Raw genomic sequence first — 16,605 nt, 5'->3', positions numbered from 1 at the left:
AAATAATTTAAAAGTTTAAAGGCACTAAAATTCAAAATGAATGCAGATTTTTATTTACACTAAAAATGTTAGAACTATATTAAAATGTACTAAGCAGACAGTAGATTTAAAAATATTTTGAGCTAAATACATTAGTTTCAGTTTGATATCACAAAAATGTTCATAAACGATACAAATTGGAAATAAATGAGTTAAGGCAACAAAATATTTTTAATTGAGAAATGAAAATTTGTGCTCCTTCAGTAGGATGAAAAGACTTCTACTTCATGTGCTGTAAATATCATGTCACATTAACAGTTATTTAATTTTGACCAAGAATATCAAACAGCCAAGCTGAAATGGGCAAACCCAGTCTAAAAGTTTGCAGAACAATCAAAGGAAAACACAAAAGTTAGATTTGGGATTCACGGAGACTGCTGTGCACCCTTTAAATATTTAATGCATAAACTGCAAGGAAAACGACAATCCCGATAACTAGAATAAAACTCAAACAAATCCACTGCTTCAGAGGAAAATTGTATTTTTATTTGGAGGCATAGATTATAAAATTGGCAATAATCCTAGTGAAAAATCATCACATAATTTGTTTGAAGAAGAGAGGAAAAGTAATAAGTATTATTTTCTGGTTCCCGTGTCAAGCTAAAAATCTTTCCAAATTTAGATTATTGATTTAATCCAAAACTCCTCGTGGTTATAAAATCTGTTTAATAAAATTGAGGGTAATGAGAACACGAGAACAAATCAAGAGTTATCAAAAGAACAACCATAATGAAAGTATCTGAATTAGTAGTTATTGAAGAGCGGACAACAAATTCAGAGCAGCAGCCTGGTCCAGTGTAAATTCACCAGCTGTTGATGCAGTCATTTATAATTCTCCTAGTCCAACTTGATATGCACCAGTTCTTTGCAGGATTATAGATCAGAGTGGAAACTTTGTCCAGATAGATCACATATCTCTGGATTAAGGAAAAGACAAATAAATAAGTATTTCAAGTTTATATTTTTGATATTATTCATGAAATAGTATGAAATATTCCACTATCCATGATACTTTAACAGCTTAAGTTTTGCATGAGGTTAAGTTAACTTTAATAATATATTTAAAAGGATCAACATAAAAAGATTTAGCTTGGGCAAAAGGCAATTTTTAAACAAAAGTCTTATTGCGTCTTGCATTAAGTAGTAGTTTTTCCAAAGTCAATTGTTTTGATTTTTTGAAGCTGTGAAAGCCTGAGGTAACAGTGGAACAAGACACTTATTAACCACCTGTTACAAACAATCCAAAATTTAATGTCATTTGGTACTATTTAAAGAAGTACTTCAGTAAAATTATCATTACATTGGAGGTAAACAGACCTTCACATTTAGTACCTCTACAATGCCTTAAAGGTGATTCAAAACATAAATCTTAAAGTTAATTCAAAACCCAAATTTTTGGTTGATATGTTCTGCAGTTCTTGCATTAAATGTCACAGCAAACCTCTGAACACAATTTTCTATTTTTATGTGAACCATGTTGGGGAAAAAAGCTGTTCTTTTAATTTTAAAATGTTTTAAGCACACCAAATGTTCCAAAACCCATGGAGATAATTTAAAATTATATTGGTGTGGGACTCTGAGTTCAAAGTACAAATCATTTTTAAACTGTACAGTTTTAGCTATGCAGAATATGAAAGGACATTTCAGTCTGCTATGTTCGTTTAATAGCTTGTTAAACATACAAAATAAAAAGAGGTTCACCATAACTACATTTACAGAAACAGACAAGGGCTGACTTGAAAGATCAGACTCAATTTTTATGAATTGAAGATCTTATCAGACAGTATATAGAGACCTATTTAAATATTCCTACTATATTACTAATTAAGCTCATTGAAAATAAACAGCATGAAAAAATCAGTTTTTGAGATTCTGAACTACAAAAGAGAATTATTTTTCATTTTCAATGTCAGGTGCACTTTATGTGACTACAGCTCACTTTAGTCCGTTACAAATACCTACCAACGTACCTCTTCATTTGTGCAAATTGAATTGGAAATTCGAACATCAAACTAGTGATCAACAGTGTTTTGCAGGAGAACTAATTCTCCCAAGCTATAATGTTTTTCAAACTTTATTTTTGCTGATTCTGGTATACTAACCTAGATGTTTAGTTAAAAATTAAACAGCAAAATACATAACTAAATTTTAAAGATTATTTAGATTCTCAAGGTGATTTAACCAGAGCTTGAAATAAAAAAAACAATGGCACTAGTGAGAAACATAAGAAATGGCTTGAAGAATTAGCAAAAAACAGCTATTATCAGACATACTAAAACACATCAAGTGAAATGTTGTTGAACTTAAAGCTTTGCAGCTTTTAACTGTTTGAAATTAACATTACGATTCATCACCTTTTCATTACCAACACCACGGATGGAAAAGTATATTAGTTATTAACGATAGACTCTAATCAAAAGAAAATTGAGATTTTAGCCATTTATTCCCTAAAGAATCTCATTTCAGCTAAGGGGATTTTCAGCAGGCAGCTTTTCTGAATACTAATGGAACCAGTCACAAACAGTGGGATACAATTATCTAAACACACAGTATATCTACTTACCAGTAAACTATAGTTGATTCTGTTTATAAAAAAGAATTTATTGAAACAGACCGGAGTTTTAAGTTGCATATCAAACAACATGGTTTGAACTGGCTATAAATATCAAAAATTAGGCAAAAGTTCCATTTGGCTAATGGTACCTTAACAGAAGAAACTTACATGTGCAAGTAATGACCCAAACTATTTAATCAGATTAAAATATTTCTCTCCCATTCAACATAACCAATACAATATAGCTACAAGAAACTAACAAAAGGAAGTATAATATGCACACAAGATGCAGTACCTGACTTCTCACTGCACAGCTTGTCAGCCACATGGTCTGCTTCGTGGGCAAATAGAGAAATTATTTCCTCTTCATATTCTTCCAGTATACTTTCACACTAAGACCAGAAACAGTAAGATCACATTAAAGTACAATTTGTTTTGTTCATTTTGAAATGAAACACATAATTCTAGGTGTTCCTTTGTTACCTGCTGCCATTTTCTATTCCCTACAAGTAACCAATATAGCAAAAACCATCTTGTAATATTTTCACATTAAAATAACAGAACATGAAACTGCAAAAATATGATCACCATCTAATAGGCATTCAATTATCACACTTTTTTTGGTTTACTTTTAATAAGATTTGAAACCTTAATAGCATAATTTTAAATGCAGATTTCATGAGCTGAAGTTCTGGTGCCCTCTGCTGTAATAGCTGCCTATTCACATTTTTAAAAAATCCTTACCACAAACTTTAGTGATTTAGAATTTTCAGGATCAAACTTGAAATTCTTAAAATCTACTGAACCCAGTTTCTCAGAATCCCTCGGAGCAAATCTCATGTAAGTCTTCTTCTGGGTCTCTGGATCCACGTATAATGCATAATCATCCATGTTTGAACATATAGTTTCAAAGAGTTCAAGTAAGTGAGTCTCTGACTTAGCATATGGAATCTGCAGGAAAACAGAGAATATGAACAATGTGTTACGCATTTTATAAAAAAAACCTCAAAACTAAAACTAACAATGCAACTCAAGTTGAAAGATGTCCTAGTATTTGCTTTTGCCATATTTGTTCATTTCAAATACATTTTTGGTCCAATCAAAGTTTGCAAAAAAATGTGAAGAAAAGTCTCACTTCAGAAAATTAAGTTAGTAGGTCACCACAACTAGTTTGCTCAATGACTGGTCAGTCTAGACACTGTTCATTTGCTTGCTAGCAGCTGCTTAATCCTTGTTCAGGATTCAGTGGAGAAAACAAGGCCCAAAAGTCAGTCAGGTCTACAGTCTCAGTTTTCATTTCCTGGAATAAATGCTGCAGAATTGTCTCATCTCCTCCCCCTTCACCAAATTTAAGAAAACCTCCAGTCAACACCTATACTCCTAGGGTGAATTGCCACAAAGAGTGCATAAGAGGTCAGAATAGCCTTTTAGCTTAGTAACTGGACAAAAAGTTTTAACTGTCTAGACAGGTCAAGGTGCAAAATGAACCCCGTTGCTTTCTCCGGAAGGGTTTCAATTGAAGCCAAGTACAGGGTAAACAGCAGAGATACATCCGCAGGCCTATGCGAGTCCCTCCTGCCACCCTCTGCTGATCAAAGTAGGAAGTTTGCATGACAACCGCAGTCAAAGGGCTGAATCGCTGATGAACTCTATTTCAGCAATGTAGATATGGCCAGATTCCATTGTCTCCTTTCAAACACAGTATGGCCCCTTCCGGTCCCAGTGATTACATTATGGATGCATTTTCACATAAGCAGTTCATTCACACAAAAGGTTTCTCCTTGCTTCACTGCCATCTGATCACAAAGCAAATACATCAGTGCCTAAACATTAAAATAAGTGTTTTTCTGACTATGTTACTAGATCAGAGTTTCCTTCTGTTTTACTGACTTAATATGATTATTCGAGCAGAACGATGCAACTTATATTTATATAACTTTGTTTGCAAGATCTATCACAGATCGGATTTTTGGTAAAAAGATCAAGGGAAAATTATATGAACATTTGGATCTTACGCTATATCTGCATAAAACAACATTGCTACCATCACTATGGATGACATCAATTCTCTAGTGGCTTTGTAACAAATCAACGTTACAGAGCACCATTTAGCTAGGTCCAGAAAAGAAACACTTTCCCTCAACACTGTCATAGTAGCTTAAATTCACTATATTACTAGAAGCACTCCTTGATGTGACAGAGGGGAGGAGAAAAAAAACACATACATTGCACTCTGCCAATAGAAAAGATGTCTGAGATACTGCCCTGTAAATTGCGGCTGCCATTGAAATGAGAATGAAGAGACTGCCATTATTAAAATGTGATGGAAGAGAGTCACAATCAATTTTGCCTGTCTGCCTGGACAAAAGTTTCTTATCTTACGAAAAAAATAAGACTGATGCTCTGCAAAGAGGTGATAAAGGTGAAGTGCTTTGGATTTTTCTAATGTTGAAACACAATAGAATGAATTCCCACCTTCAGGATAACAAAAACAATTTTTAAAATACAGATAGCCAAACTGCTATCAAAAATGCATTTGGAGAACTTTTCATGAAAAAAAATTGTTTACACCAGATAAATATGACAAAAGAAAGACAAGAATGACTGCCTAGAATAGTAGAAATCTGCAACTTGGAAGAAAACAAACCTAAAATGTTCTTGCTTACAGAGTAGATACAAACAATTTGAATTTTGAAAGCACTTCTTTTAAGTTGCAGTTTTATTTTAATGATTGCCGTTCAGCTCCCATGGCTGTGTTCAACTGTTAAGTTCACAAACCAATGTTTCCTACCACAATATTTTTTGCAGTGATATATCAAAAATGTTAATTTTGTTTTGCTTCAGTTAGAGGAATATTTTACCTTAAAAAGTTAGCATTCCAAATGCATGGCCACAGTGCTTAACCACTACCTTTTCTTCATAAGCAGAATTTAAAGAATCAGATTGAGATAGAATACAAAGCTATATTGCTACGTGTTAGCATTTGTTTCTGTCTAAAGATGACCCAGATTTAAAAAAGAAGATCTTCTGCAACAATTTGTTTAAAATGAGAAAATCTTGTAGGTTAATTACAAGCCTGTATTATGCATTACAAGCCCATCTGTCCGACTGGGTTCCATACATGTTTGCTCTAAATTGCTTATTTTTAAAAAAACTGAAAACATTAGATGGAAATTTTCTATTCAGGTTAATAGAAAGAATGGCTAAAGTGATGGAAATATTCTATAAATTTAAAAGCACACTTAATCTATTGTAGTATATTTTTGTGCAATTAAATACACTTTCCATGCTATCTAATATATCAACTTTAACTTTTTGGAAATTAATAGTATTACTCTACTGAACAGAACAGAAACAAAAATATAGAAGTGTAAAAATTGGATGAAAGAAAAACTAGAGCTGTTTACAGCAAACCAATCTCCTCAATGCTTTGAAAAATGACCCTGGTGAGGTTCAAATCAAAACCATATTGTCCATGGTTTACATAGTAACTGTCAGATGTCAGTCTTCAGCCTCAAGCCACCTTTTAATGAAACCCCTTCAGTCATTTTTTTAAAAACTGAAGGTGAACAATAAAATTCCACAGAGTATACTTGACACTTATTCAGTGAGTAAGCTTTAATATTGGTCACAGAGGATCATCGGAACATGGCACCTCTAACTTAGTCAAGTAACGACAACTAGCAAGACAATTGGCGTGCCAATCTAAAAAGTAGTCATATGTAAGTTATATGAAATTCCATCAAAAGCTTTAAAATAAAAATAATTAAGCATGATTAACTTTAGTATTTAATACATATGCAATTTTTAAATTAAATATTTCACAATATTTAGGCAGGAAATAGCTGCACTGATGAAACAAATGGACAGAGGGGAGTGTGCAGACATGGTACAAAATTAGATCACAACCTAAAAAAGCGCCTTTACCAAGGTCGTACTTTACCTTGAAATTGTGGATTTAAGTTTTAGGTCAGTAAAGAGGTCAAATATTCAGATGGTGAATACTCTATAATGAATAAAGTAAAATGGAATATGAGCAAACTTTACTCAACTGACCCATTGCGGGACTAAGATCTTCTTCAGAAGCAAGACATACTTTCTATATTTTCATAAAACATAACAGATGGAAAATTCCTTTAAAAAATGACACTGCATAAAAATAGTTTGAATGTTTTACTCTAACAACCAGTCTGTTTGGTTTTCTAAACCTACGTCAATCCATCTGTAGTGTAGTATAATAAATTTCTTGGTAGTGACTGGAAGAAAAATGTCAAATAGTTAATAAGATACTGATAAATGTATTCAGTTAAAATGACTTGCAATCACACCCTTGCAACAGCAGTCTCGGCCTTTAAGAATAATTTCAATTTGTTTATTAAGAAATTCTACATCATTTTTTCACCAGAAGGAAACAAATGGCCTGCCTCCATACTGGCCTCTGCAGGTCTTGAATTGTTAAGGAGGGTACCAGGAGCACACCAGCTTGGCCTATCTTTCCTTACTCTCCTGTTCTCGTAGCCATACCTCCCTGCTGTAATATGGAGACACTAATCTCTTCTGCTAGGTACCTTACCTATACATATGATTTGAAATCCAGATAAATAAAAATGATTAAGTACAAGCCTTGGTTTGAAACCGATATCTCCAATAGCATTGTTACTATTCTCTAAACATACATATAAACCAAGAAGTGTACAGGTATCAGCTATGCAAGATATTTCATACGAATCCCTTGACTGATAAACAGTTTGCATTTGAGAAGCAATCTGGCCATTTATAAGCAAAGCCTGCACTATGCAATTGATTATAATCAAGCATGTTCAGTTTTGTATCACCAAAAAACAAAATATTCAAAAATCCTTAAATATTATACAAGTTGGGCATATAGTTCATGAACTAGAAGACTAGCAAATTTAAATTTCCCTTCATTCCCACCCACACCAATATGTAAGGATGCATTTGAAAATATGGCTATTCAGAGGAAGCTGATTATTTTCTTGTTGAATTGTACCAAGTAGACTGAATATTTTATGTTCTGCTAATACAAAAGGAATTTGTGGAAAAATGGAAGAAACTGAAACAACGTTAATTGTACTTTTTGGTCTTTAGCATTATTGAATAATAAAGAAAAATCATTAAATTATGATCCTTAAACAAGATCATTTCACATTTCTGTTAACAGAAATGCTGGAAGTTGAGGAATACCCCTGCCATTGCTCACAGTGAGCATCAGTTAACGTAGGTGGGATTCTTACAACCTGGGAGGTAGGGGAGGGGTTGTTGTTGGTGTGGGGGAATGCGAGGAGTGGGCCTGTGATAATGACAGAACAAGAATGTACTTGTCTTGCAGTCCAGATGGAATGCACTTTAGTCCGTTGAGATAGTCAGGATGGAGACACCAAAAGATTGCAAATCTTTTAGTAAGTTAACAATGGAACACATCAAGTCCAGCCTCCCAGATTGCCTTGATCCACTACAATTTGCCTACCATTGCAACAAATCCACAGCAGAAGCCATCTCCTTGGTCCTTCACTCATCCATGGAACATGTGGCGAACAAGGACACCTACATCTGACTCCTATTTATTGATCTTAACTCCACCTTCAACGCACTATAATTCCAGCCAAATTCATCTCCAAACTCCAAGATCCAGGAGTCTGCTCTCCACCCTGCAATTGGATCCTCAACTTCTTGAGCCACAGACCGTAAACAGTAAGGATAGGAGACAACATCTTCTCCACAATAATTCTCAACACTGGTGCCCCACAGGGCTGCGTACTCAGCCCCTTACTATATTCCTCATACACTCATGAGTGCTTGGCCAAATTCTGCAATAACTCCATTTACAACTTTGCTGGTAATATCACCATAGTGGGTCAGATCTTAAACAATAACGAGACAGAGAACAGGAAAGAGTTAGAGAGCTTAGTGGCATGGCGTAAAGACAACAATTTCTCCTTCAATGTCAGCAAAATGAAGGAAATGGTCATCGACTTCAGGAAGAGGAGTGGAGAACACGCCATTGTCTGTATTAGTGGTGTTGAGGTGGAGATGGTCAAGAGTTTCAAGTTTCTAGGAGTAAATATCACCAACAATCTGTCCTGATCCATTCACCAGAGAAGGGATCTGACCATTCAAAAGCAAAATCTACATAATGCAATTGATTATAATCCAGCACGTACAGTTTTGCAACACCATAGTTAAGAAGCTATGGTCAAGAAAGCACACTCATGCCTCTACTTCCTCAGGAGACTAAGGAAATTTGGCATATCTACAATGACACTTACCAATTTTAATTGATGCACCACAGAAAGCATCCTATATGGATACATCACAGCTTGGTATGGCAATAGCTCTGCCCAAGACCACAAGAAATTACAGTGTTGTGAATGCAGTCCAGTCCAGCATACAAACCAGCCTTCTACCCATTGACTCCATCTATACTTCCCACTGCTTCAGGAAAGGAACCAACATAATCAAAAAGACCTCCTCCCACCTTGGTTATACTCTCTTCCATGCGCTTCTAATGGGCAGAAGATAAAAAAGCTTGAAAAAGATTTAAGATCACCTTCTTCCCTGCTGTTATCAGACTTATGAATGGACATCTCATATTAGAACTGATCTTTCTTGGCACCTTCTTTGTAGCTATAACACTATATTCTGCATTCTGTTCTAGTACAGAATGTAGTACTGACCTGCTGATGGAAGGCATGATTTGTCCGATTAGCATGCAAAACAATACTCTACACTGTATCTCAGTACATGCAACAAAACAAAATCAAATACCAAGAAAAGGAATTCATGGAATGTTGACAAGATAGTTTTTTTGGAGGAACGTGTGATAGAGCCCATTAGGGAACAGGCAATTTTGGACTGGGTGATGTATAATGAGACTGACTTGATTAGGGAGCAGAAGGTCAAGGAACCAATAGGGGGCAGTGGCCACAATACAATAGAATTCACCCTGCAGTTTGCGAGAGAGAAACTAGAATCAGATGTAATTACATTACAATTGAGTAAAGGTAACCAAAATACATGAGGGAGGAGCTGACCAAAGTTAATCAGAAGGGGAGTCTAACAGAGAAGATAGTGAAGCTGTAATGGTGGGATTTTCAGGAGTGGGGGTGGTAGGGGAATGATAATTTGGAAGGCACAGAAGAAATTTATCCCTAAGAAGAAGAAACATATTAAGGGGAGGATGAGGCAACCAGGCAAAGAAAAGAAGCAAGAGAAAAATGCATGCAATGTGATAAAGGTTAGTAGGAAACAGGTATTGGGAAGCCTTTAAAAACCAAAAGATAACTAAAAAAACCCAATAAAGGTGCAGAAAATGAATTACGAGGGCAGCCAACTAGTAACAAAAAAAACTAAGAACTTCTTAAAAGATATATAAAAGCTAGCAGAGAGAGAAGAGTAAACATTGGACCACTGGAAAATGAGGCTGGAGAAGTAATCGGGGAAAAAAGAAATAGTGGAGAATTTGAATAGATATTTGACATCAGTCAGAGTCAGAGATGTACAGCATGGAAACAGACCCTTCGGTCCAACTAGTGGACCCCATTGTGGTTCCCCGTGACCATGTTTGTACTAAACGTTGATTGCTGGAAGAACTTGGCTCAGAATTGATGAGCTGGACTCTGAGTTTCAAACATTGCAACACATCAGGGAGGGGGAGAGCTACCTGGATGCTGTGTTTCAGGAGACTATCACACTCCTTAGACTAACTCAAATTCAACCAGTGGTCAGGGACAGGAGGGTATGGCTGTGAGTGAGGCAGGTAGAGGGATCCAGGAGGTAGAATTGCAAGAGCTCAGTCTCTGTTCTTGTCCAACAGGTTCAACAGTTTTGTTCCTTGTGTAGACGGGAATGAGGACGAGCCGACTGAGCGCAGCCATGTGGTGCAGGGAGCATTAAAGTGGGGAGACAGAAGAGAAATGTTGTGATTGGGATAGCATAGTTAGAGGTATAAACACTGTTCCCTGTAACCATGATTGAAGAGTCCTAAATGTTGTGTGGCCTGCCTGATGCTTGGGTTTGGGATTTCTTATCTGGGCTGCAGAGGAACTTCGAGTGGGAGGGTAAAGATCCAGTGGTTGTGATCTACATAGGTACCAATGACATAGACAAAACTAGAGCAGAGGTTCTGTTAAGGGAGTATGAACAGCTAGGAGATGGCTCCAAGATTGGTGAGGGAGAAATGGGTTTGAATTCATGAGACATTGGTACTAGTATTGGAGAAGAAGGGACCTGTTAGACAATAGACAATAAGTGCCAGAGTAGGCCATTCTGCCCTTTGAGCCTACACCACCATTCATTATGATCATGGCTGATCATCCTCAATCAGTATCCTGTTCCTGCCTTATCTCCATAACCCTTGATTCCACTATCCTTGAGAGCTCTATACAACTCTTTCTTAAATGAATCTAGAGACTGAGCCTCCACTGACTTCTGGGGCAGAGCATTCCACACACCCACCACTCTCTGAAGAAGTTTCTCCTCATCTCTGTCCTAAATGGCCTACCCCTTATTTTTAAGCTGTGTCCTCTGGTTCGGGACTCACCCATCAGCGGAAACATGTTTCCTGCCTCCAGAGTGTCCAATCCTTTAATAATCTTATACATCTCAATCAGATCCCCTCTCAGTCTTCTGAACTCAAGGGTACACAAGCTCAGTCACTCCAATCTTTCAACATAAGATAGTCCTGCCAGTCCAGGAATTGATCTCGTGAACCTACGCTGCACTCCCTCAATAGCCAGAATGTCTTTCCTCAAATTTGGAGACCAGAACTGCACACAATATTCCAAGTGCGGTGTCACCAGGGCCCTGTACAGCTTCAGAAGAACCTCTTTGCTTCTATACTCAATCCCATTTGTTATGAAGGCCAACATGCCAATCGCTTTCTTTTCTACCTGCTGTACCTGCATGCTTACCTTCATTGACTGGTGTACAAGAACACCCAGATCTCTTTGTACTATCCCTTTACCTAACTTGACTCCATTTAGGTAGTAATCTGCCTTCCTGTTCTTGCACTAAAGTGGATAAGCACACATTTATCCACATTAAACTGCATCTGTCCAATCACCTAACCTGTCCAGGTCACCCTGTAATCTCCTAACATCCTCCTCACATTTCACCCTGCCACCTAGCTTTGTATCATCAGCAAATTTGCTAATGTTACTATTAATACCATCTTCTATATCATTAATATATATTGTAAAAAGCTGCGGTCCCAGCACTGATCCCGGTGGTACCCCACTGGTCATCGCCTGCCATTCCGAAAGGGAGCCGTTTATCACTACTCTTTGTTTCCTGTCAGCCGACCAATTTTCAATCCAAGTCAGTACTTTGCCCCCAATACCATGCGCCCTAATTTTGCTCACTAACCTCCTGTGTGGGACTTTATCAAAGGCTTTCTGAAAGTCCAGGTACACTACATCCACTGGATCACCCTTGTCCATCTTCAGAGTTACATCCTCAAAAAATTCCTGAAGATTAGTCAAGCATGATTTCCCCTTCATAAATCCATGGTGACTCTGACCTATCCTGTTACTACTATCCAGATGTGTCGTAATTTCATCTTTATAATTGACTCCAGCATCTTTCCCACCACTGAGGTTGGACTAACTGGTCTATAAATTCCTGCTTTCTCTCTTGCTCCTTTCTTAAAAAGTAGTACAACATTAACCGCCCTCCAATCCACAGGAACTGATCCTGAATCTATCGAACTCTGGAAAATAATCACCAACGCATCCACGATTTCTAGAGCCACCTCCTTCAGTACCCTGGGATATAGACCATCAGGCTCCTGGGACTTATCAGCCTTCAGACCTAACAGTCTCCCCAACACCAATTCCTGGCAAATATACATTCTCTTCAGTTCAGGTCCTTCAGCCACTGTTACCTCTGGGAGATTGCTTGTGTCTTCCCCAGTGAACACAGATCTGAAGTACCAATTCAACTCTTCTGCCATTTCTTTATTCCCGTTTCTGTCTTCAAGGGCCCAATTTTAGTCTTAACTATTTTTTTCCCTTTCACATACCTAAAAAAAAAGCTTTTACTATCTTCCTTTATATTTTTGGCCAGTTTACCTTCGTACCTCATTTCTTCTCTGTGTATTTCCTTCTTAGTAATCCTCTGTTGTTCACTAAAAGCTTCCTAGTCCTCCGTTTTCCCACTCATCTTTGCTACGGTATACTTTTTCTCTTTTAACTTTATATGTTTCTTAACTTCCCTCGTCAGCCACGGCCACCCCTGCCTCCTCATAAGATCTTTCTTCCTTTTTGGAATGAACTGATCCTGCATCTTCTGCATTATACCCAGAAATATCTGCCATTGTTCCTCCACTGTCATCCCTGCTAAGGTATTGCATCATTGAACTTTGGCCAGCTCCTCCCTCATAGCTCCATTGTTCCCTTTATTTAACTGAAATATTGTGACTACCGATTGTACCCTCTCCCTTTCAAATTGCTGATTGAAGCTTATTGTATTCTGGTCACTACCCCCTAATGGCTCCTTCACTTCGAGGTCCCTGATCAATTCTGATTCGTTGCACAATACCAGATTCAGAATTGCCTTCTCCCTGGTAGGCTCCAGCACCAGCTGTTTCTAAGAATCCATCTCCGAGGCACTCTTTCTTGAGTCTCTTTCTTGAGGTCCAATACCATCTCCCAGTCTACCTGCATGTTGAAATCGCCCATAACAACTGTAGTAACATCTTTGCAACAAGCCAATTTCAGCTCCTTATTCAACTTATACCCTACATCCATACCACTGTTTGGGGGCCTGTAGATAACTCCCAAGCGGGTCTTTCTACCTTTATAATTTCTCAGCTCTATCCATACTGACTCTACATCCCCTGATCCCAGGTCACCCCACCCCCTCTGCCCGTCAGTCCGTCCTTACAATAGTACGTATAGCCTTGAATATTCATTTCCCAGGCCCTGTCCACTTGAAGTTATCACCACAATATCGTAGCTGCCAATTTCCAAAAGAGCCTCAAGCTCATCCATCTTATTTCTAATACTTTGTGCATTCATATATAGTATTTTTAATTTGCTATTGCCTTCACCCTCCCTATCAACCCCTATTTCACTCAAACTTACGGCATGATCCCTTTTTGAGTTTTCTGCTTCATTGATACCGTTGTCTTTCTTGACTTCCCTTGTTCTAACTTTCCCTTCAATTTCCTTCTTATACTTTGAGTTTGCAATGAGATGGTCTTCACTTGAAATGTGCTAGGATCAGAGATCTAGCGAATCGCATAACTTGGGTATAGACAGGGCTCTAAACTAAATGGGGGTGGCACGGGAGGGCTTGGTTATAAGGGAAAATCAGAAAACTGGAATTAAAGGAGGAGACAAGAGTGCAGAACTCAGGAGTGTTTATTAAAATCGCCAGCACCAACACAAATAGGACAGTGTGTATGGAAAGGGTTAGCAAACAAACCTCAAGCACAGTGGACAAACGAATGACAATGAGAAGAGCAACGGTTAATACAGGACTGAGGGCGTTATATCTGAATACACACAGTATATGGAAAAAGGTAAAAGAGCTTGTGGCGCAGATTGAAATTAGCAGGTATGATGTGGTGGGGATCACGGTCAGGTGGCTACAAGGGGATCAGGATTGCGAGCTGAATACTCAAGGATGTACATTCTGTTGAAAAGATAGGCAGGTGGGTAGAAGGGGTGGAGTTGCCTTATTAGTAAGAGATTAAATTTAATCAATAGTAAGAATCAAAGTAGGGTCAGGTGGTGTAGAATCCACGTGGGTAGAATTGAGAAACCGCAAAGGCAAAAACCATAGTTGGAGTTATGTACAGGCCTCCAAATACTAGTCAGGAGCTGGCATACAAGATATACAAGGGGAGATTAAAAAAAAGTGTACGAAAGGCAAAGTTACAGTGATATGGGGGATTTCAATATGCAGGTGGACTGGAATAATCAGGTGGCAAGAAAAAATAATTTGTGAAATGTCTATGAGATGGCTATTTGGAGCAACTTGTGGTGGAGCCCACTAGGGAACAGGCAATACTTGATATAGTGCTGTGCAATGAGGCAGACTTGACAAGGGAGTTTAAGGTGAAGGAACCTTTAGGAGGCAGTGATAGTAATATAATTGAATTTACTCTGCAATTTGAGAGGGAGAAGATAGAATCAAGTTAACAGTATTAAGCTGAATAAAGGCAACTACAGAGGCAAGAGGGAAGAGCTGGGTAGAACTGACTGGGAGAGGAGGCTAGCAGGAAGGACAGTGGAACAGCAATGGCAGGAGTTTCTGGGAATATTCAGGAGGCATAGCAGTAATTCATCCCGAGGAAAAAGAAGTATGGTACAGGGAGGATGAGGCGACCATGGCTGACGAGGGAAGTCAGGGACAGCATAAAAGCAAAAAGAAAAAGCACATAATGTGGTGAAGGGCAGTAGGAAATCACAGGATTGGGAAGCCTACAAGGACTAACAGAGGGCAACAGAAAAAGAAATAAGGAGGGAGAAGATAACTAGGATGGTAAGCTAGCTAGTAATACAAAAGGCTGTACAAGTTCCTTTAGATATATAAAGGGCAAATGAGAAGCACAAGTGGACATTGGGCCACTGGAAATGGTGCTGGAGAGATAGTGCGGAACAAGGAAATGGCTGAGGAACTGAATAATTACTTTGTGCCAGTGGAAAACATGAAGTAATATCCCAAAAAAAATCAAAAAGAGTAAAGGGGCAGAGCTGAGTATGGTGGCCATCATCAAGGAGAAGGTGCTAGAAAAAAATGACTGGCCTGAAGGTGGATAAACCATCTGGACCAGATGTACTACACCCAGAGTTCAAAGGAAGAGATAGTTGAAGCATGAGTGGTGATCTTTCAAGAATCGCTTAGAATCAGAGAGAGTCCTAGAGGACTGGAAAATCGCTAACGTGACACCTCTGTTTAGAAAGGGAATAAGGCAAAAGACAGAAAATTACAAATTGATTAGCCTAACCTTGGTCATGGATAAGGTTCTGGAATCCAATGTGAAGGATGAGATTTCTAAATACCTGGAAATGTAGAAAATAGAGTAAAGTCAACATGGTTTCCTCAGGGGGAGGTCATGCCTGACTAATCTGCTAAAATTCTTTGAGGAAGTAATGAGCAGGTGAGACCAAGGAGAGTCAATGGATGTTATCTACCTGAACTTCAAGAAGACCTTTAACAAGGTGCCACACAGGAGGCTACTCAGTAAGATAAGGGCCCACGGTGTCAGAGTATAGAATGGATAGAAGCTTGGCTGTCTGGCAGAAAACAGAGTGGGGATCAAAGGGTCCTTCTCAGGATGGCAGCCAGTGACAAGTTGTGTTCCACAGGGCTGTATTGGAACCACAACTTTTCACTTTATACATTAATGATCTAGATGAAGGAACTGGCTAAGTTTTCAGATGATACAAAGACTGGTAGAGGGACAAGTAGCACTGAGGAGGTGGGGAGGCTGCAGAAAGATTTGGACAGGTTAGCAGAGTGTGCAAAGTGGTGGCAGAGGGAGTACAATGTGAGAAAGTGTGAGGTCATGCACCTTGGTCAGGAGAAGAGAGGCATGGTCAATGTTCTAAATGGGGATAAAATTCAGAAGTCTGAAGTTCAGAGAGACTTGAGAGTTCTAGTCCAGGATTCTCTCAAGGTAAACTTGCAGGTTGAGTCAGTAGTTAAGAAGGCAATTGCAATGACAGCATTTATTTTGAGAGGAGTGTAGTAATAGAGAAGCTTTTTGAAGAATGGTATCTGGTGACTCGTAGAGATCTGCAGGGGTTAATGTTTGGACCATAACTACTCACATTACACATTAAAGATCAAGGATGAAAGATTTGTCATGAGGAGTGGTTGAGGACTCTGGGTCTGCATTTGATGGTGGGCTTGAATTTCAATACAACTTACAGAATACTGAGAGGCTGGAGAGACCGGATGTAGAAAAGATGTTCCGACTGGTAGGGGAGACTAGAACACCAGAGCACAGCCTCAGAGTGAAGGGACAACCCTTTAGAACTGAG

The 16,605-nt window shown here is 38.3% G+C and overlaps 1 protein-coding gene across 2 annotated transcripts in view; it reads right to left on the bottom strand.

The window, feature by feature from the left end:
• Positions 1 to 503: 503 nt before the first annotated feature.
• cnpy1 (canopy FGF signaling regulator 1) overlaps positions 504 to 16,605 on the bottom strand; it is an 89,140-nt gene continuing 73,038 nt past the window's right edge. For both annotated transcript variants that reach the window (XM_060825614.1, XM_060825615.1), the window contains exons 3-5: positions 3,338 to 3,544; positions 2,889 to 2,985; positions 504 to 956 (exon numbers count right to left, since the gene is read on the bottom strand). In XM_060825614.1, the coding sequence (XP_060681597.1) occupies positions 913 to 956; positions 2,889 to 2,985; positions 3,338 to 3,544 (348 nt within the window). In that variant the 3' untranslated portion in view covers positions 504 to 912. The remainder of the gene's footprint in view (positions 957 to 2,888; positions 2,986 to 3,337; positions 3,545 to 16,605) is intronic.

This window comes from Hemiscyllium ocellatum, chromosome 5 (genome assembly GCF_020745735.1).
Source record: "Hemiscyllium ocellatum isolate sHemOce1 chromosome 5, sHemOce1.pat.X.cur, whole genome shotgun sequence".
Taxonomy (NCBI): domain Eukaryota; kingdom Metazoa; phylum Chordata; class Chondrichthyes; order Orectolobiformes; family Hemiscylliidae; genus Hemiscyllium; species Hemiscyllium ocellatum.
This window is presented reverse-complemented; position numbering and strand designations above follow the sequence as displayed.